Raw genomic sequence first — 23,256 nt, forward strand, 5'->3', positions numbered from 1 at the left:
CTAGACTGGTCAGGGGTATGTACAGCATAGAGAATATAGTCAATGATATTGTGACAAGCCCTTCCATGTATTACTGCAGGGAGTATATATTGGTACAACATTTATAGAGTGAATTTAGGGACTGCTTATGAAAATCTAGAATTAACCTTTTGACTAAGGAATTTTACTTCTAAGTGTGTATCCTACAGGCTCATTGTTGTACGTGTATGAAATGAAATGTATGAGATAACATTTCAGTAATAGTAAAAAATTGGGGGAGAAAACTAAACAGGAATTTATAGGAAATTATTTTTTAAAATAAGGAGCCATTATAACAATGAGGTATCTCTAATAAGACTGATGTAGAAAGTTCTTAACTATTTTCAATAAAAAATACAAAGCACAGATTGTTTGGTAGGCATGCTATCATTAAAAACTGCCCATATTCGTGTTTATATCTATATCTGTATAGCTTTTGTAATTTTTGTAAAATCTCTAAAATATTGTGAATATGGTTAACAATCGTTTCTTCACAAAATGGAAACTGGATTTGGGGGTGAAGGGAGAGATATACCTTTCAAATTCTTCTCTGTTTTATTTGCAATGTATACTATATGCACATAGTACTTATTCTAAATAAATTATTCTTCCACAAAATGCATGACCAAGTTTCTGATTGTTAGAAACTCCTGACAGGCAAGAATTTTATTTCATTTCCTGTTGTGCCTCAGGTAGCTAGAAGAGTGTTATACACTTAATATAAGATTATAGAAGTACACTTGCTTAAGAATGACTCATCCTTCATCATGCATGCTAGTTAAGAGGAAACTGCAATCTAATATCATATATTGGGTCACTGTACTTCTCCACATACACACACATTCTTCTCCTTCTGACCTCATACAAACAGTCCTAAGCCTCCAGATGAGCACAGACTTTTAATTAATTCTACTAATAGCACCTATCACCTATGTACGAGTAATTTTTAGTATTGATGAAGTGTTTTCAAATTCCACAATGTTTTTAAACTGTTTCCTATAATTTAAAAAATGTTATTAAAATTAAGATTTAACTCAGCCTATGAGCACAACAAATATTTGAATACAGTACATGGAAACAATTAGAGCAAATGAAATAACAAAGAAAATAAGGGCAATTATTAAAAATGTGAAAACTTTGTATAATCACTTTCCAACATAAAAAGTAAGGGCTTTACATATCAATTTCCTGTAACTGCTGCTAAATTTTATTGCATTTTTAGAAACCCTTGGGTGAGTTTGGTGTGTTTTAGATATTACAGTTTTTGGAAGAATGCAAGATTCTTCCAAAAGGATCTTAATAAAACAGATTGAATTATTTTTAAGAGCTCATTCTTAAAATGTAAAATATTAGTTGGTGCAAAAGTAATTGGGGTTTTTGCAATTATTTTTAACCTTTTAAACTGCAATAACTTTTGCACCAACCTAATACATTGTATGAAACTACTCGCAATAGTAAAACTCACAAATAAATATTAGTATTTTCTTTTTTCCTTCCTTAAAGCTAGTTTAAATATTTCTACTGTTACTCTCTCTTAAAGTTTAAAGCCTCAGTGGTTATTTTTAACTTTAGTATATTAGTTATTCTTCCCTTCTACCATTCCACAATCTGCAAATTGTTTAGCAGGCATTTAGTACACTTTAATTCTCTCATGTCTTTCTTTGGAGAACAAGTGTGGTTATCAGCCTGCCCTAGAGTCACAGGAAGAAAACTCTCCCCTTTTACTTATATGACGTGAGAATATGTGATATTGGCGTCCAGCTAAATACCTGGCACATGGCAGATAACCCATAAATCACTGAATGAATAAAACAAATATTGCCATTGGAATATGCCTAGCAAAGTCAGCACACATCTCCACTCTCACTAATTCTCTTAAACTACAATAATTTAATTTATGTACTGCTATTTTTGAAAAATTAAAAACATATTTTAATTTTATAGGGCAGTTTTCTATAGTTATTTTGACCATCACAGTGCTGTCACAGAATCACTACACATATACATATGGTGCCAAAAAAAAAACACACTTTAAGAAAGGAAAAAAAAACTGTATTAAAATTACATTGTATTAAAAAACTGTATTAAAATTACGCTGATGGTAACCACTTTGAGCACCTCTTGTAATTGCAGAAGTCAGACATGACTTGTATTCACTTTTGTTATTGGTACATATTGAGTATTACAAATTTAATACAGTTTTTTCCTTTCTTAAAATTTGTATACGTGATTTTGGCACCCTCTGTTCATGTGCGTGTGCGTGTATGTATTCAGATAACCATAATATGTATTTTATATGACAGGTAAACAATAACGATAAATTAAGGAAACTATCATTCTTTTAGATTGCATTTATCTCTAACATAGGTCAAGAACTGTAAAATAAGATGCATTTTAATTTAAAATTAGCAGTTTTCTGTAATCATTAACATTTGAGGATGTAGAAGAAAACTAATTATAGAATGAAAAATCCTTCCAAACTCCACCTCTTCTTCCAATCTGTGAAGTCAATTGATTATGCATGTTCATCTCCTAACCATTTCACATTTGAAATAACTTCTCTGTATTACATGATTTTATTTCTAGAATCACTCATATGCTCTCTCAGGCAAATTGAGCTTTTTACACTTACAAATACAACCACAGCTAAACATAGTAGCTTTTTTCCTGAGATTGGCAATTGCAGAGAGAATGGTTGCAGGTTGCCAATCAAATAAAGCATTACTCTCCATATCAGATACAATTCACCAGGGGCACTTAATAGAGAATGAGATTCTTAGGCCTTAGCTCAGGACCATTGATTTAGGACTCCTGGACATGAAGCCCTGCAATTTGCATTTTATCAAACTCCCACATGATTTTTAGGCACACCAAATTTTGAGAATCACAGAGCTGTAGCTTTGCTAAAATAAATTGCTATCTTTTTAGGTAATAACCAAGGCTCTTTCAGAGTTGTTATACCGTTGTAATACACTTATCCTTTCTCTCCAGTATGTGCCATTTTAATTATTTAGTGATGAGGCAGAAAAAGAGTTAATAAAAGTGAGCCCAAAGGGGGACTGCCCAGGCCTGCATCCCCTCCCCAGGGGAACCCCCTATAGATAAATTAAGCTGTCCAAACACCATTAGAAAGAGGAGATAAGACCGTAACTGGAGTGATCTAGTTTTAATGCCTGTGCAAACTGCTGAAGCCTGCCCATTATTTGAACTCCAGCCTCTTTATATAATAATATTATTAAAATAGAATGGACATTATGGCTTGGCCCACTGGTGGGTTTTTCTGTATATATTCTGGGTAAGATACACAGAAAGAAACTAATTATATAACCAACATATGTCAATCAAATGACCTCAGTCTACATGTCAAATGTCCTGAGTTTGGATGTCATATCTCTTTCTGTAAGAAAATTTACCTACCCTTTCCTATATAAGAAAAAGCTAACCTGAAGTTAGGTGCAGTTGTCTGCAGCAATCTGCTTGAGAGTCTGCCCCCGGCAGCTCTGCTGGTGTTTCTCTTAAATAAACTTTCTAACTTCTATTTCTTTTGAGTCTTGTGAATCCTTTCACATTCTGTGAAGGACCAGGGGTCTCCAAAGACAAAGCATTAGAGAAGTTGTTACTGCCATTTGAAGAAACACAAAGTGTTTCACCTAAACACTATAAATGGAATGATTAGCTGGAAAAATATTTGACACATTGAAATTCAGTGTTTTCTGGAATTTTGAAAGGAGAAACTATGGAATAGAGTTAAAAAGTGGTTTTCAAAAGGAAAATACTTGTTGATTGAATTGAAATTAAGTGGCTAGTTACATATTGGTTAAATTCTTACTATATATTTAAGTAAATTAATTCACCTCTGCAGAATCCCAAATTCTTTTTCCAGTACCACACTGCTGCTTTGAATGAAATCTGCTTTCAATTTGGATCTTACTCCTGTGGTGTCCAGAATTCAGGACCAAATTGAGCTCTCATATTCACCATCAGACTCAAATGTGCTTCTACCTCAAGGATTGTGATGAACGGCAACCAAATATGATAAAGCTAGAAGGATATTTTCTGCAAAATGAAGAACAATATGCTCTCCTTTTAAAATATTAAGCAGTATCAACTGCAACAGAAAATAAATGAATATGTAAAATCCATCTAGGATGACAAAGAACAAAGTAGTATGATCAGTTTACTTTGTGGGGTGTATCTGTCTTTACTTTTCATAGTGAAATTTAGCTTGAGATTTAAATATGGATAGCTCATTAATGTACTTTTTAAGATTGCACAAATATTTTCAAGAATAGTTTATTTGAAAGCAAAGTGTTTGTCACTCTTCCTTGCAAAGGAATTTCAAAATCCTAACCTTTGTAGTGACTTGACATACAAATAATTGTTCCAGTAACCATTCACTAATTTGAAAATCTCTGTTAGGATAAAAAAAGGATAAAATATTTATGAAGCTCACATTCCAGTTGGCTGTTAAGAAAATAATCACCATAGTACAAGGTTTAACATATTTTGGGTTTACAACCTGGAGACAAATAAATTTCAATATGTCTAACTAAAAATGAAGCAAAACTTTTATATCCCATTTATTTAGATAAAACTATAATGAAAATGCAAATCATTTTTTCCGAATAAATGAAATACATATTTGGTTATAAAGATTTTAATTAAAATGTATTTAAAGCTTTAATAAAAGTTGTTTGAGGCACCATATTAGAAACACATTGTATTTTTTCACCCCCTCAACCTTTTGGAAGCCAAATAATTATACTGTAATAAGAGAGACCTTTTCAGATACCAAACTGAAATAGATTCTTTCTATAAACTGTTGAGGAAGGAGAGTAACTGTGTATTACTCTCCTTTTCTTGTTCCTTGATATAAAATAGTTCCAAGACAAATTTTATAAAGAAATTAGAAAAGAATCTTTAAAACAATAGATATTTGTTTATCCATTTGGTATGAGAGATAAGGTGATAAGGTGAAAATTACTTACCTTGTTAGTTTAGAAAATTATTTCAGGAACTGGAGATGATTGTGAAGCTGTGCCCCACAGGACTCAAGGCATTCATGAGAACTGTGAGAGATGACGGATGACTTTACATGCATGCTATTATGCAGTGTGATTTTGGACAATTTATAGGTCATTCTGAGGGATTTTCAGTAGAGCGTGCATAACCCCAAACATCACCATTTCTCATCCTGGGTTTAGTTGGAAACAAACCAAACACTGTAGACAATTTGACCTCCACTGGAAAATGCCAAATTCTTTCAAAGCTGCTGTCTTGACAACAGTGTAACAGGAGACTGGATATACTTATGTAAAGCATGGTAGATTGCACTGGCTATTTTTTCTGCCTAGAGTACTTTTCACAAAATTGACTGCTTTCCCTTTCACGACTCAGACTCCATGCCTTCTTCTCAATGAGTCCTTTCCTAACTACATCAATTAAACAGACTTCCCTCAACCTGTCCTATCTCAATCGCTCCAACAAAATACTTTGTTTTATTTGCTTTACAGCACATATCACTGTTTGAAAAATGTTTTCTTTACTAATTTAGTGTTTAATCTTCTTTACTAGAATGTAACACTTTTTGGGAGAGTGGTCAAGTCTAGCTAAAAAACCACTGTCATTCTTTGACAAATACCTGTTGATGTCTCAGAATCTAGGTGTAAAATATTGAGCAAAGCAGACATGACACTTGCCCTCATATAGTTTATAGTGCCCTGGAGAAAACAAATAACTGGACAAACAAATGTAAAATTATAACTGATAAATGCTAGGAAGGAGAGAAACATGAGCTATGAGAGCCTATAATAAAAAATCTAATTTAGTTAAGTAGGTCAAAGTTTTCTCTGAAAAAGAGACTTTTGAGCCAAGATTTAAAATATGAGTAGATATTAAGTGAAGAGCCTAAGTTGAGTGAACAGACTGTTGAAAGACCCTGTGGCAAGAAGGAAGATGATGTATAGAAGGGAGTGAAAGAAGGCTAATGTACGTAGCTGGCACACAGGACTGGGGAAGGAAGACGAGATACAAGAACAAATTATAGAGACCTGCATTGAGTAGAATATGTGGGAATTTGAGAGTTGTAACTATCCTGAGCAAAATAGAATTTTTGAATATTGTGTGTTTGTGTATTTGTGTGTTCACAGGAGAGTATTAACAGATTTGTGCTTTGTACAGATGATTGTGACTAATCTGAAGGGGACATTCAAATGATGAGATCTAAAAAGGGGTGTATGGATGTTGTGGCAGTATCCCTCAGGAGAAATGGTGAAAGTTGGGATTCAGGTAGAGCTGATGGGAAAGGAAATAAGTAGTAGGTAGATTTAAGAAATATACAAAATAAAATTGAAAGGTCTTGGCATTTGATTAGCTATAAAAGATATAAAGGATAGCTTGATACCTGTTTGAGCTGATGAATGGTGTAGCAGCCATTCTCTGAGAGAGAAACTACAAGAAGATATTGTGAGGTATTAGATCATGAGCCGAGTTTTGACCTATTCAGCTATAGGGTGTTATTGGGAGGTTGGATAAATTATGATTATTTATTTTTCTTGAATTTCTATGGGTTAGAAGTTTAGCTCTACTCAATTCAACCTGAGCAATTGTTTTCCATCTCCTTAATAGCCAAATAGAATTCTGCAATTTTGTTTCCTACACCCTAACTTTCAAATAATGTATGAAGCCTTAAATTTCAGCTAGAAGAATTTTACTCTAGTGAAAACCAATGAAAAGGCTGTTGCTGGTTTTATCTATAAAGGATACAGGACCAATAACTCGGGACCTGCTATCAAAATAATATCTCAGTAAAATTAGTAGAATCTCAACATATAATTTTACAGAACCTGAGCAGAAATTGTGAAAACCTTGTTACATTTAATGCAGACATCATAGCTAAATCAAATAACATTTTATATTAGATTAGAATGATCATAGCAGATTTCAAGTAAGAGTTCTGATACCTCTCTAACATATTTAGCCTATACTATTCCCTATCTACCCAACAGGTGGCAGAGCTGGGCAAGAAATATTTTAACTAAAATAACAGTTATGTTAAGACCTGTGTGATGTACTTTTTAAAGACAGCCCTAAAGTATCTGAACTGTAGGAATATTACATTAGAAGTAATTAACTAGAATATACCTAGAAGACATTTTGTTCTTTTTGAAGGTAAGGGGGATCAAATATATGGTGATGGAAGGAGAACTGACTTTTTGTTTATTTTATCGTCTTAATTCTGTAGAAACTCTGAGCTAGCACACAGGAATACTTTCAATTTTTAAATCATTTTATAAAAGTTCACATTAATATTACTTTTCAGGAAGATTTCTTATATTACTTTTAGGATATCCATCTCTCTATCTGCCTATCTATCTATCTATCTATCTATCTATCTATCTATCTATCTATCTATCTATCTATCATCTCTATTTATCTTCTATCTATCCTCACATACATAGGAGTGCATGCATATTGACCACTTTAAAATGCTTAGTTATGTATTATTCATGATATGATTGATTTAAAATCTTACGTAAAATTCAAGTACTTTAAACAATAACTTTCAGCAACAGTAGCACTATTTTGAATGAGCAAGAATTTTGACACTTTTGGGAAATTCTCAAATAACATAAACAAGCAATCTGCTTACACATAGACCAAGGATTTATGTAAAAAGGAATTTGTTGATAACCTTAAAGTAAAAATAAAATATCTTAAAATTTACCATTTTGTTTTACCACATTTTTCTGTTTAGAAAAATATCAATCTTTAATCAATATAATTTAAGTTTAGACTAAAGCCAAGTGAGATATGTAATCCAAAAATTTAATTGGCCTCTACAAATATATAAAAATTATAAATGCAAGCAACCACCAGATAAGGAATATGCAAACAATGATATGGTATTGAGCCAAAGTGATATTTGAGTCCCTTCATTGACAGGAAAGTGATAGAGGGCCACAAAATTAAAGGAATGCATGTGCCGTTTGGAAAGAGTAATAAATGGTCAGTAGTGTCCATCACTGAGAATAATCAGTCTTGATATTTTTTCATGGTTATGTGGTTGGATAAGAAAACAGTTTTACTAATAAGCAATCATGTGTGCTCTACAGGATGTTTAATCCAATGCCAGCCACAAAACACTGTAGTGATATCTACCTCTGACTGAGTTCAGTATTTCTAATTTCTAAGCATAACATCTTATATTGAAAAATATTTGCAAGCAGTATATAAAAACTTTAAAATTGAAACTCATTAAGTATTTTCTACCCAATATTGAGGAAAGTAGAAATATTTTACCCAATGTAGGAAATATTCACATTCAGAAAATTTATTTCCAGTGCTCTTTTTTTAATACATTTAAGTATTCTCTAATTATACACAAAATTGGTTGCATCAAAAAATTTGAGAAGATACAGAAAAAATGTAAAAAAGAAAATGAAAATCACCCATAATCCCATCTCCAGAAATAACCACCCTTACTATTATGTTGTATTCCCTTTTAGTAGTTTTACTAAATAATAGTCTTATGCATATATTCCTTTTAACTAAAACCACAACGTATATAGATTATCCTGCTTGTTTCACTGAACTTTGCATCATCATAATTTTCTGTGTTGCTAAATATTGTTTATAATCATGAATTTTAAAATCTACACAATAACCAATTTGTTAGATGTGCAATAACATATTTAATAGATAATGGGTATGTTTGCTATTTCCAATGTTCATTATTAAAAATAAAAATTTTGCAACTCTTTTACATGTTTGAATCCAATGGCCTTTAAACCGTTATGTTAGGCATCACTGCTTCAGTTTTAAGGCATAATAAATAACAGACATAAAGCAAGTCTAACAAGTTTTTGAAAATTAAAAAAAATAATTTTGAAATATTTTTTGGAAAATAATATGGATAATGAAAAGGTTACTACATTTGAAGACTCATTACTTTAAAAGGGCACATGTTTCTCAAAACATTACTAATATTCTCCATGAAGCTGATGCCATTTACAGCTATAATCTTAGTATTGAGGAAAATGTCTGAACTTTTATGGGTGGCTTCTGTGATCTTGTTTAATAAATAAGATCTCGGGCAGGTTTTGTCTTCTTAAATGGAGAAGAGTCATCTGGAATAGCTTGAGTGCTGAAAGGTGTAGTTCACATTTTTAGCACTTCAGCAGGTGCAGTCATTTTGATTGTTAGACTCAACAATTAGTGCTGTATAAAATAGACAGTTGTTAAACTCAAGATCCATCCATGTTGTCACAAATGGCACTGTTTCATCTTTCTTATAGCTGAGTAATATCCCATTGTATATATGTACATACACACAATGCAATCTATAGATGATGTATTATAGAATTGTACACTTGCAACCTACATAATTTTATTAACCAATGTCACCCCAATAAATTTAATTAAAAAATAGACAGTTATTACAACAACATTCATTGTATTGCAATACAAAGATGATTAGCTGAGAAATGCTTATCTGTAAGTTAGGTTGCCTTTATAGTCGTAAAGTAGAAAATAAGTGAAACATTTACCTAGATAATTCAAATCAATATACTTGATAAAGAGAGTAAAGAGTACATCTTTTCAAAAATTAGTCTTATTTAATTCATTCTACTTTAAATTTATTATATGTGGAAAATATATTAAAACTCTTATGTTTTAACACTAGAGTCTATAAATGCCACCATTGTTTATTCTTTTTATTCCATTTAGTAGGTGGTCATTATTAGTAGTATTAGTATTAGTCATTATCTAAAAAATGAAATAACTTCTTGTAAAAAAAATCAGTGGGACAAAACTAGGTTGTTTAGGACAGCAAGTAGATAGTTATTTGCTTCCTGAAAGTATTAAAAAAACACATTTAGAACCCTGCCTCTGATTCCCAATCTATCCCCCCAAAACAATGATAAAAATTGTCATATGACTTTTCAATCACACTTTAGTGATGGAATGAGAGTACTCACGATCTGACTGATGGCTAACTAGAATGAGGGAGCTACTGTTTTCTCCCTCACCATCCCACAAATATTCTTTATATCACAGCCTTCATCATCTTCAAGAAACAACTATTGTCTTTATTGGTTAACTTAATAATTATGACATGCATTGTTTCATTCACTAGGTAAGAAATATCCTCATCAGAAAAAACTGCAACTTACCCACTAGTAGACAGATCTTTTCTTACATTAGAAACCACAGATTCAGAATGAAAAAAGGATCTAATCCACCAGGTGGAATCTGCCACTTCGGGTAACCCTATCAAATAAAACTTTTATTACTCTCTTATAAAACACATTTGAGATATTAAAAACAAAAGAAAATAATGAAGGTGGTGCTGATAAGAAGTAAACCAAATACCTTGCAGGGATTTGTCCTCATCTAAGAAATTAGCAGAGTCAGAACCAGTTAGAGAGCTAATTGAAGAAATACTGGCCTCTACAGGGGAACAAAATGATAATCAATTAACAAATAAATAATAAGCAAGCATTCACATATTATTTATTTATCTCTAAACTCTCAAGTCACATAGTTTGAAATCATTTACTTCTGGCTCATGAATTTATTAATTGAATAAATTATTAATCAATTAAAAATTCTTCCAGAATAAGTTATATTGCATTTTTCATTGATATAGTTTATTCTTTTTCATGGTAGACATTCTCTTTCTCTCTCTCTCTACCTCCTCCTATTCCTCCTTCCTCTCTCTGTCTCTCTGCATAGATACCATAGATATAGGTATAGAATTTAAAATGTTATATATGTTGTCAAATTAAAAATCTCAGGAAATACAAAATGAAAAATAAATATTATTGTACCACATTAGATATAGTATGTGTATATATTTACATAACCTAAAAAGCTATCGAATTTAGAAATAAAGGAATTTTTTTAAAATAACAGTTTGTCTTACCATACTTGTATTTGAAATCTGTACATCTTTTAAAAGATCAGAATATAAAAAAAACTTCTGTCGATATAACACTAAGTAAATAAGCATAGTTTAACTTTGTTATAAAAAGAATAAATCAATATATATTTCCAATATATATTTCTTATGCTACAAACAAACCTTGAAATAAGAATTTTTTACACGTTGCTGGCATATTTTCAATGTGATAATTTGGTTTTAACTTTTATTTAATGAAATTTCTGAATTTTCTTTAAGAAGCTACAATTTTCTATTGAGCTATGAATACTCACAGATGGATAGATAAAAATAAAACTGGAGTGATAAATGCTGACCTATTATTTACAGCAGCAAATGGAAATTAGAAAATCCCTGAAGCATAGTCATGCTGTCCCTGCTTTTCTAAGGAATAAATATTATTTTATTTATGTAAAATTGTCAGGGTTTTTTTTAGCTAAAGTTTATTGGGATGATAATTGTTAGTAAAGTTACATAGATTTCAGGTGTATGATTCTATAACACTAAAACCAAAAAAAAACAAGACATACAAATGAAGAAACAAAAACTCATAGACATAGACAATAGTTTAGGGGTTACCAGAGGGTAAGGGGCGAGGAGGGTTCTAGAAGAGGGTAAACGGGATCTAATATATGGTGATGGAAAGAGAACTGACTCTGGGTGATGAACACACAATGTGAAATATAGATAATGTATTACAAAATTGTCATTAGTTAATGTATCCTATTAAATTAAAGTTATTGAAATTAAACATAATTATGAAATATAAGCTGATTTTAACTCATTTATGAGTGTTAATCTTTTCATCCATATAACATAACATACTTAAACAAAGAAATGAGACTTCCTTGATAATATTGATTCAGAGAGGTCTCAAATGGGTTCTATTCCTATTTCCTTCATGATCACAAATGGTTGTTGGTCTTCTCTCTTAATTTCTGACCAAGTCATGATACATAGGTTACTAATATCCTATAGACATCACCTCAAATAATCCCCTAGGGATATCCTCTAGTGATGATACAACTTACTTCGATAATACTGATTTTTGGCCAGAAGGCAACCAATAGAAGGTACCGATGCCATTGCTTTCCCTGTGAGAGACCACCAGAGAGACTGTGAAGAGCAGTCTGAGAAACAGTGACTGGAAAAGAGAGGTTGATATTAACAACATAGAGTTTCCCTTTTTTCCCATATAAATATTTTTTGCAAAGCAAGATAAATTAATACCATGTAATAAATATCTGATAAAAAGAATTGAAAAGTTTACATAAAATTATAATCAAATATACTGCAATAAACAAAAATGCAATCAATGAGTATATTTATTTGAAAAAGCAAGGAAAAAAATTATGTAAACTACTACCAACAATGTTCACAACTTATTTCATCTAAAATAAACCTAAAGGTCAGAGAAAAAATATTAACACAGCCATGATATAGTCACTCACCTAATTGTTTTCTCCAAGTTGTTTTTTTTTTTTTTTTTTAAATAAAGGTGATTCAAAAATTTTCTCAGAAAATGCACAGTTTGAAACAACCAATTTGTGGTGATCCAGGACAGACTGTGTTTCCCCAGCAGGCCAGGAGACACTGTGCAGTGATTGTGAGTGTGGCCTAGGACTCCTGTGCACACCTTATATTTAGAAGTCTGAAACCTGAGCTGTGGGTGAACAGAGGTGAGTTGGGCACACAGCCAGCCAGAGGCACTTCGGGCAAGCTCTCTGCCCTTGACCATGACAGCATGCCAGGTGGGGCTGCACGCACCAGGGACAGACTTGGCACAGATGTTGTTTTGCACTTGTCATCTGTAAGGTCACACCTTATGACTGTTACTTTCTACAGGGAAGGAGGTTATAGCTACATATCCTCTCAGAATTGGATACATCATGCATTCTGGGAAAAAGCACCATGCTGGACTCCATAGCAGACACCATAGACATGCTTCAGGCCAGCTGGGGGGATTGGACATACCCACAAACACATTAATGCAAGACAGAGTCACAGGGTCACAGAGAACAATGAAGAACATGAAACACTGAAGAACAATGAGTCAGAAATTCCAGTGAGAATGATACAATACATGGAAGTCATGGGTATAATTGGAAATTATGTGATTTTATCACACTATATTAATATTATTTATTGATATAAAAGTCAATTTTCTATACTAATTTTAGTATTATTCCTCATATAAACTATCCTATCATTTCATTGACTTGGTTTACCTATGGATCCAATGTGGTTCCTAGCTACATTGATAGAGTTCTCTCATTTGTTCTTTATTTGGTTAACTATTAGTTTTACCAGCTTAAATCAGCTTTGATAATGTAACATTACTATAAAATTACTCATGTCAGCTAGGTTAAAATTTATTTAAAACATTTATTTTAGTATGCCATTATGGATCTCCACCTGGTTATGGCTCCTTTATGTTGCTAGTATTATTTACTTTTGCTTTTTCTCATTTTTTCTTGATTAGTTTTGATGGAAGTTTCTTGTTAACTTAAAGAACTTTATTAAATTAGTTCTTTCAAAGAACTATTTGGTTCTTTCTTTTGTTTCTTGGTTTTAAATTTCATTATTATTATTTTTGTTTTTTAATTAAAGTTTATTAAGGTGACAAGGGTTAATAAGGTTACATAGGTTTCAGGTGTACAATTCTGTAACGCATCATCTATATATCACATTGTGTGTTCACCACCCAGAGTTAGTTAAATAAAGGAAAAAGAAAAACCTCATAGACACAGACAATAGTTTAGTGGTTACCAGAGGGTAAGGGGGTGGACGGTAGATGAGGGTAAACAGGATGAAATATATGGTGATGGAAGGAGAACTAACTCTGGGTGGTAAATTTCATTATTTTCTGTCTTGATTTTATTCTTCTTCCTTTTACTTACTTTCGGATTATTCTTAATCTTATTTATTTCAAAATAATTTGTAACTGCCATTATGATATTTCTTGCACATTTGAATTATTTAAGGATACTTTTCTTTTTTAAAATGTATAATTTTTTAAAACTATTTTTTCACTGATGATTTATAAGTTCACTGCACTGTATTGTCAAGAGAGAATATTTGATTTTTATTCATTCTTTGAAATAGTTTTTGGAAATGGTTGTTAGTACATGCAGACCCACAGAAAAGCCCCAAGACTGAAAATCTACCTTGGTAAAAATAGGCTGGTCATTCCAGTCTATTAATTTATAGATTTTATTAAGGGAAACTTACATAGGAGGTATGTCTTGGCAGCTACAAGCTGAAATAAATCCCCACATCGCTTGGCAGGCACCAGAGAATTATACAGGGTAAAGGGGGTGGAAACAGTTACAGACAGTGATAGGTGAATACTAGCAGGAACTCAAGTTATTTTACATGCTGGACCAGGTCAGGACAACAACCAGCACATAGCAGGAGGCAAATGAGTATGTAGGGCTGATTTATGTCAAAATAAACATCAATTACTATCAGATATTCTCTAAGGGAGCTTTACAGAAAGCAACCTTCATTCTGGCCCAGGTCCAACTCCTGGGACAGACAGCTGTCGCACCTTCCACATTGATTTTCTGTATCTTTGAGAATAATAAACATTCTCATTTACTACTTACAATCATTATTTTATATATATTCATTAGATTGTGTTACTTAATTTTGTTAAACAAATAATCTATATACTTACAAATGTCACTGCTTGATCTACCAGTCTCTAGTGTGATTGCATCATCTAATTATATCAATTTTTCTTTCATATATTTTGAAACTATGTGCACACAAACCATGAATATAATATCTTCTCTGTAGTCTCTGCTTCTATTGTCATTTATCAGCACTAATACTTTAATTCTGCTCTAGTTGGTGTAATATAAATATCGCTGCACCAGCTTTTTTGTAAGCAATTACAAAGTATATCATTTTGCATCTCTTTATTTTCAACTCACTGTACTATTTTATTTTAGAAATCACTTATATGCACCCTTTAGCTGTATTGTTTTTCCTAATTTTACATACAAACTCACTTTCTAAAAATATGGGTTTAGTCCATTAACATTTGTTGGAATTAGTCATGCATTTCAACTTGTTTTTAATCATCTTATGGTTTATATACAACCACATTTTACTTCTTCTATAGACCTTTATCTCTCCACCCTTCTAGAACAAAATATTGCATTTTTATTTATTTATTTTATTTTACTCTTTGAATAAGTATTCTTATTTTTATTACCATAGTATTCAACTCTAAATTCTTTAACAAGCCCATTCTGCAGTTGTGCTGGGTTTGTCTAAGTATAGAATTTGCTTTATTATTCTGTACTGTACTCAGAATGTACATTCCTAATCGACCAACTATAACTCCACAAAGGAATCCCTGCACAGCAGACAGGCAAGACGAAGAGGCCCAGTACTGAATTCATCTAAAGATGGGTGAATCGTGCGAGTGGGGGAGGAGGGAAGGGAGAAGTGTGGAGACGGAGCCACGTGCGCAGGACGCAGACCTAGCTCAGTACTCTGAGCCCGATGCATCCCGGAACTACCGCAGCTGCAGGAGAGGGAAGAACTCAGACTTCTAGGGCTCCGCTTATGGCACACAGGGCTGAGGGGACAGCATATAACATGGCTAAAGCCAATGTTCACGGCAGAGACCGCAAAGAAAAGACTGAGGGAAGAAGTCTGAAAATGGTGGTTTAAGCCCTCACTGCCAAGAAGAGAATGGAATCCTTAGGCACTAGGACTACCTGCCCCCTCCCTACCCTCCCAGAGCTCGTCCCACCCCCACGTGCCCGGTACTAGAAGCGGGAACAGTAGCACTGTCAGATCAAAAGAACAGGATATTTGCTGTTCTGAGAACTGTGGACAGCAGACACAGATTCACAGCCCAACTAGCTCCAGCAACAGGGAGGGAGCTGTGGAAGCAGGACCGGCTATGGTGGTGGTTCGGTGCCATTGCTCTGGGCCACCTATCACAACTCACCCCACCCCTGGCCCCACCTATCTCGGCGGATCCCTACAGGAGTAAACAGAACTGCTGAAACATATGGGCTCTGAATCTGGTGCAGGAAGAGCTTTGGAACTTCAAAAGATCTCTGCATACCCACAAAGACACTGCGCCCTGTGACCCAGACAAACTATTAACAGAGGAGAAGCCCATCTCCAAGGGAATCCACCCATTGTGTGAGAAGGTGGAATAGTGCAGAGAAAACATAGCACTACTGTGTGAGAGAGAGAAAAAAAGGCTACAGTCGAAGAGAAAATAAAACAATCTATCAACGAGTACTGGAAAACAAAAGAAAGAACTCTTCCTATCAACCTATTGCAAAAGCCACTCCTGTAGATGTCTAGGAAGAGAAATAATAAATCAGTAATTGCCATGAATAACCAAGGCAACAAGAAAGCTCAGAAAGAAAGTGAAAAGTCTCCAGAAAAGGAACTTAAAGATATGGAAGTATGTGACTTAAATGACAGAGAATTCAAGATTGCAGTTGTGAAAAAACTAAACGAGATGCAAGAAAATACAGAAAGGCAGTTTAATGAACTCAGAAATGCAATCAAAGAACAACATGAGCATTTTACCAAAGAGATTGAAATTTTAAAAAAGAACCAAATAGAATTTCTGGAGATTAAGAACTCAATAGAAGAATGAAGAATGAAACAACCAGCTTAAGTAGAGTTAACCAGATGGCGGAAAGAATCAGTGACATCAAAGATAGAAAACTGGAAATGACATAGATGGAAGAAGAAAGAGACTTGAGACTTAAAAGAAATGAAAGAACTCTACAAGAACTTTCTGACTCCATCAGAAAGAGCAATATAAGAATAATGGGCATACCAGAAGGAGAAGAAAAAGAGAAGGGAACAGAGACTATATTCAAACAAATAGCCGATGAGAACTTCCCAAACTTGTGGACAGAACTGGATCCTCGAATGCAAGAAACCAATAGAACACCTAATTACTTCAATCCCAACAGGCCTTCTCCAAGGCACATTGTATTGAAGCTGTCTAAAATCAAAAACAAAAAAAGAATCCTCAAGGCAGCCAAGGAAAAGAAGACGGTAACCTACAAAGGAAAGCCCATTAGAGTATCATCAGATTTCTCAGTAGAAGCTCAACAAGCCAGGAGGGAATGGAACCAAATATTCAAACTATTGAAACAGAGAAATTATGAGCCAAGAATAATATATCCAGCAAAGATATCCTTTATATATGAAGGAGGAATAAAGATCCCTCCAGACATACAGAAGCTGAGGGAATTTTCCAATACACGACCTACACTACAAGAAATATTACAGGAGACTATTCGACTAGCATCAACAGGGACAATTTGTGACAACCAAACCATAAAAAGGGGGAGAGTAAAGGCCTGAACTGGAATATGGGAATGGAGAAAGTAAGCATGCTGAACAAAATGGAATACTCTAAATATCAAACTTTCTTTTACGTAAACTTAAGGGTAACTACTCAAAAAAAAATCCAGAACTGAAATATATACTGTAATAAAAGAAGAAACAAAGGGAAACATCATAAAATACCACCACACAGAAATAATAGACAACAAAAGGGCAAAGAAACAATGGAGACACAGCATTACCAGAAAACTAAAGATAGAATGACAGGAAATCCTCACATATCAATAATCACCTAAATGTAAATGGACTGAACTCACCAATAAAAAGACCCAGAGTAGCAGATTGGATCAAAAAACTAAACCCAACCATTTGCTGTCTCCAAGAGACACATCTCAGCTTCAAGGACAAGCATAGACTCAAAGTGAAAGGATGGAAATCGACACTCCAAGCAAATGGTATCCAGAGAAAATCAGATGTAGCTATACTGATATCAGATGAAACAGATAAGGGTGAAAAAGGGAACAAGAGACAAAGATGGACATATCATAAAGGTGAAGGGGACTATACAACAAGAAGACATAACAGACATCAATATTTATGCCTCCAATCAGGGAGAACTGAAATATACCAAGCAACTCCTAACAGAACTAAAGGGAGAAATTGACCAAAACACAATTATACTAGGGGACTTAAATACATCATTGACAACTATGGATAGATCATCCAAACAGAAAATAAATAAAGAAATAGCAGCCCTAAATGACACATTTGATGAAATGGACATAATTGACATATATAGAACGCTTCATCCTAAAACATCAGACTATACATTTTTTTCTAGTGTACATGGAACATTCTCATGGATAGATCATATATTGGGACATAAAATCAGCCTCAGCAAATTTAAGAAGATTGAAATCATACCAAGCATATTCTCTGATCATAAGGCTTTGAAATTGGATATCAACTGCAAAAAGAAAGCAGGAAAAAACACAAATACATGGCGATTAAACAACATAATTTTAAAGAACGACCTGTTCAAAGAAGAAATTATAGGAGAGATCAAAAGATACATAGGAACAAATGACAATGAAAATACATCCTACAATTGTCACCCCAATTAAAAAAAAAAAAAAAAGCAAAAGAAAATACGTCGTACCAAAATTTTTGAGATGCAGCAAATGCAGTTTTAAGAGGGAAATTTATATCATTACAGGCCTGTCTCAAGATATAAGAAAAATCCCAAATAAATAACTTTAGGTTACACCTTAAAGAACTAGGAAAAGAAGAACAAATGAAATCCAAGGTCAGCAGAAGAAAAGAAATAACAAAAATCAGAGAGAACTAAACGAAATAGAGAATAAAAAGACAATAGAAAAAATTAATGTGACAAAGACCTGGTTCTTTGAAAAGATTAGCAAAATTGACAAACCATTGGCTAGACTAACTAAGGTAATAAGAGAGAAGACACTAATTAACAAAATCAGAAATGAAAAAGGGGAAGTTATCACGGACACCACAGAAATACAAGGATCATCCAAGAATACTATGAAGGACTATATGCCACCAAATTCAATAACCTAGAAGAAATGGACAAGTTCTTAGAAACATATAGACTTTCTAGGCTGAACCATGAAGAACTGGAAAATCTAAACAGACCGATCACAAGTAAGGAAATTGAATCAGTCATCCAAAATCTTCCCAAAAATAAAACTCCTGTACCAGATGGTTTCACTAGGGAATTCTACCAGACCTTCAAAGAGGTTCTAATACCAATCCTGCTCAAAATGTTTCAAAAAATTGCAGAAGGGACAGTACTCCCTAACTCATTTTATGAGGCCAACATTACTCTGATACCAAACCTGGTAAGGACAACACAAAAACAGAAAACTACAGAACAACATCTCTGATGAATTCAGATGCAAAAGTCCTAAACAATATTCTAGCAAATCGAATACAACAATACATTAAAAAGATTATTCATCACAACCAAGTGGGGTTCATCCCCGGGGCACAAGGATTGTTCAACATCTGCAAATCCATCAATGTGATACATTGCATGAACAAAATAAAGGACAAAAACCATATAATTATATCAATTGAGGCATAAAAAGCATTTGAAAAGATACAACATCCATTTATGATTAAAACACTAAATAAAATAGGTATAGGAGGAAAATACTTTTACATAATAAAGGCCATATATGAGAAACCCTCAGCTAATCTCATAAATAATGGTTTAAAAGTGGAGCCCTTTGCTCTACGTTCAGGAAGACGACAGGGCTGTCCCCTATCACCTCTGCTTTTCAACATAGTGTTGGAAGTCCTTGCCAGAGCAATCAGGCAAGAGAAAGAAATAAAAAGCATCCACATTGGGAATGAAGAAGTTAAAGTGTCACTCTTTGCAGATGACATGATCCTATATATAGAAAACTTTAAAGACTCCACCAAAAAGCTATTAGAAACAATCAACGAACATAGTAAAGTGGCTGGCTATAAAATCAACTTACAAAAGTCCGTTGCATTCCTACATACTAACAATGAAATCTCAGAAAAAGAAATACAGAAACAATTCCTTTTGCAATTGCAGGAAAAAAAGTAAAATACCTAGGAATAAACTTAACCAAGGAAGCGAAAGATCTATATGCTGAAAACTATAAGACATTTTTGAAAGAAATTGAAGAAGACACAAAGAAATGGAAAGACATTCCATACTCATGAATTGGAAGAATCAACATAGTTAAAATGGCCATATTACCCAAAGCAATATACAGATTTAATGCAATCCACATCAAAATCCCAATGGCATTTTTTACGGAAATAGAACAAAAGATCATCAGATTTGTTTGGAACCACAAAAGACCCCGTATAGCCAAAGCAATCTTAAGAAAAAAGAACAATGCTGGAGGTATCACACTCCCTGACTTTAGTTTGTACTACAGGGCTACAATAATCAAAACAGCATAGTATTGGCAGAAAAACAGACACATAGACCAATGGAATAGAATTGAGAACCCAGAAATAAAACCACATAAATATGGACAGATAATTTTTGACAAAGAAGCAAAAAACACAATGGAGAAAAGACAGCCTGTTCAATAAATGGTGTTGGGAGAATTGGATAGCCACATGCAAAACAATGAAACTGGACTGTTATCTGTCACCGTGTACCAAAATTATTTCAAAATGGATAAAAAACTTAAGCATAAGACCTGACACAATAAACTGCGTAGAAGAAACATAGGTACTAAACTTATGGACCTTGGGTTCAAAGAGCATTTTATGGATTTGACTCAAAAGGCAAGGGAAGTAAAAGCTAAAATAAGTGAATCAGAATATATGAAACTTAAAAGCTTCTGCACAGCAAAAGAAACCATCAACAAAATAGAGGCAACCAACTGAATGGGAGATTTTTGCCAACAGTGCCTCCGATAAGGGGTTAATATCAAAACTATACAAGGAACTCATGCAACTCAACAACAAAAAACAAACAACCCAATTGAAAAATGGGCAGACGACCTGAAGAGACATTTCTCTAAAGAGGACATACAAATGGCAAATAGATATATGAAAAAATACTCAACATCACTAATCATCAGAGAAATGAAAATAAAAACTACAATGAGATATCACCTCACCCCAGTCAGAATGGCTATCATCAACAAATCAATTAGTAACAAGTGTTGGAGAGGTTGTGGAGAAAAAGGAACCCTCATACACTGTTGGTGGGAATATAGACTGTTGCAGCCATTATGGAAGGCAGTGTGGAGGTTCCTGAAAAATTACGAATAGAATTGCCATATGATCCAGCAATCCCTCTCTGGGTGTCTGCCCAAAAAATCTAAAAACATTCATACATAAAGACACGTGTGCTCCAATGTTCATTGCAGCTTTGTTTACGGTGGCCAAGTCATGGAAACAACCAAAATGTCCTTCGGTAGATGAATGGATAAAGAAGTTGTGGTATGTATACACAATGGAATACTATTCGGCGGTAAGAAAAAATGATATAGGAACATTTGTGACAACATGGATGGTTCTTGAGAGTATAATTCTAAGCGAAATAAGTTAGACAGAAAAAGCACAGAACCATATGATTTCACTGAAATGTGGTATATAAACCAAAAACAACAAAAAAACAAGACAAACAAATGAGAAACAAAACCTCATAGACACAGACAATAGTTTAGTGGTTACCAGAGGGTAAAGGGGGTGGGGGTGGGAGATGAGAGTAAGGTGGATCCAATATATGGTGATGGAAGGAGAACTGACTCTGGGTGGTGAACACACAATGGGATTTATAGATGATGTAGTACAGAATTGTACACCTGAAATCTATGTAATTTTACTTACAATTGTCTCCCCAATAAATAAATTTTAAAAAAAACAAAAAAAAGAAACTGAAAAAAAAAAAAGAATGTACATTCCACCTAAGAAATCATCTTCTTTTTCATTTTGGAGAATTGTCAACTATTTTTTCTTCAAATGTTGCTTTTATATTTATATTAATTAGATCTTCCCACAGTAGTACATCATAAACACCTATGTGCACATATGCCAGTCAATGGCATGAAACAATAAGCATGTATTTCTCATATCAGTTGGTACAAACAGTAAACGTGCCTACATATTTGCGGTTAGCTGAAGAGGCTCTTCCAGGGCAGTTCTGCAGGTTGGCTGAGATGTGGGATGATCTTCATGTGGCCTCAGGCCATGTGTTTGGTTTTGGTTGACTTCCTGTGCCTATGACTGCTCAGAGCCGCCAGCTAGTAGTGCATGTGTTTCATGTACGTTGGCTCGAAAGTCCCAGAGGAATTATTGAAAATATGCAATGACTTTTTAGGTCTAGGCTTGGAACTGTCATATCAGCCAATATTCCAATGGCCAAACAAATCATATGCCTAAAACTAAGATTAATGGAGTAGGGACGTATACTACCACCATGAAGGGTTGGAAGCGTGTGGGGGATTAAATATTTGCTGGACAATACTTTAATCTCCCATGCCCATTATTTCCTCTATTCTTTATTTCTGGATCTCCTCTTAGTTAGATGTCAGGGTCTTCCTTTATATTGCTTTCATGTTTCAATCACATATGTGTGTATACCTTTAAAAATGTATTCAATGTATAAATTATATAGTCAGTTTTGTCATATATCTATGCTGCATTCTTAATAAATCTCACAGCATTTCTTTTAATTTACTACTGCCTGCCTAAAAAATGTCCAATTGAAATTGAGGGGGATCAAATGTATGGTGATGGAAGGGGAGCTGACTCTGGGTGGTGAACACACAGTGTGATTTATGGATGATGTGATACAGAATTGCACACCTGAAATCTATGTAATTTTACTAACAATTGTCACCCCAATAAATTAAAAATAAATTAATTAAAAAAAAGAAAGAAAGTTATCCTGTTTGTTGAGGTTTAAAATTTTTCATTGACGTCTTTTTTTTATAGTATTTCTAAATAGTTTTTTTTTTTTTTTTTACTACATCTACCTAATCTACCTCTTACTGTGTTTTTATGCCTTTTCCCCCATAATTTTTTCATTTGTTTCTTTGACCATCCTTAACATGGTCATTATGAAATCCTGATTAGACCTCTCCATAAAATTAACTTAATCTGACATACTTTCTTTCACTATTGTTTATTTATTGGTTGTCTTTTTTGTCATCAGATTCCGTAATAAGTTTTAGAATGGGCTTGCAGGTTCATTTTGAGTGGGAGATAACTGTTATTCTCTTTCCCTCTGCATCACCCCCATCTGTTACATCACTCCCTCTCTCCTAGTATCAAGGTTTTACCCACCTGACTAGTTTTTGTATTTTCTATTATAGCAATACTCACATTTAATTGAGTTGTTTGTGTCACACATGTGACTTCCTTAAAGACAGAGTGTACCCTATTCATTTTTGCTTTGACAATGCCTACCACAAAACCAGACACATATA

General features: G+C 33.6%; 1 protein-coding gene across 1 annotated transcript; it reads right to left on the reverse strand.

The window, feature by feature from the left end:
- Positions 1-8,334: 8,334 nt before the first annotated feature.
- On the reverse strand, positions 8,335-12,565 carry PPDPFL (pancreatic progenitor cell differentiation and proliferation factor like). The gene is made up of 5 exons (XM_033126458.1): positions 12,412-12,565; positions 11,992-12,104; positions 10,393-10,470; positions 10,194-10,290; positions 8,335-9,237 (listed from the first exon to the last, which is right to left on the reverse strand). Exons 2-5 carry the CDS (start codon positions 12,044-12,046, stop codon positions 9,225-9,227), a joined length of 243 nt encoding a protein of 80 aa, XP_032982349.1. The 5' UTR covers positions 12,047-12,104; positions 12,412-12,565; the 3' UTR covers positions 8,335-9,224.
- Positions 12,566-23,256: the final 10,691 nt, after the last annotated feature.

This window comes from Rhinolophus ferrumequinum, chromosome 14 (genome assembly GCF_004115265.2).
Source record: "Rhinolophus ferrumequinum isolate MPI-CBG mRhiFer1 chromosome 14, mRhiFer1_v1.p, whole genome shotgun sequence".
In the NCBI taxonomy this organism is placed as follows: Eukaryota; Metazoa; Chordata; class Mammalia; order Chiroptera; family Rhinolophidae; genus Rhinolophus; species Rhinolophus ferrumequinum.

What these genes read in the sequence shown, in the direction of transcription:
- PPDPFL (XM_033126458.1), bottom strand. Translation starts at nt 12,046, where the DNA reads ATGGCATCGGTACCTTCTATTGGTTGCCTTCTGGCCAAAAATCAGTAT. An exon ending in CAAAAATCAGTATTATCGAA is followed by an intron (nt 10,471 to 11,991) that starts GTAAGTTGTATC and finishes GTTCCCCTGTAG; the next exon opens with AGGCCAGTATTTCTTCAATT. An exon ending in TGAGGACAAATCCCTGCAAG is followed by an intron (nt 10,291 to 10,392) that starts GTATTTGGTTTA and finishes TTTATTTGATAG; the next exon opens with GGTTACCCGAAGTGGCAGAT.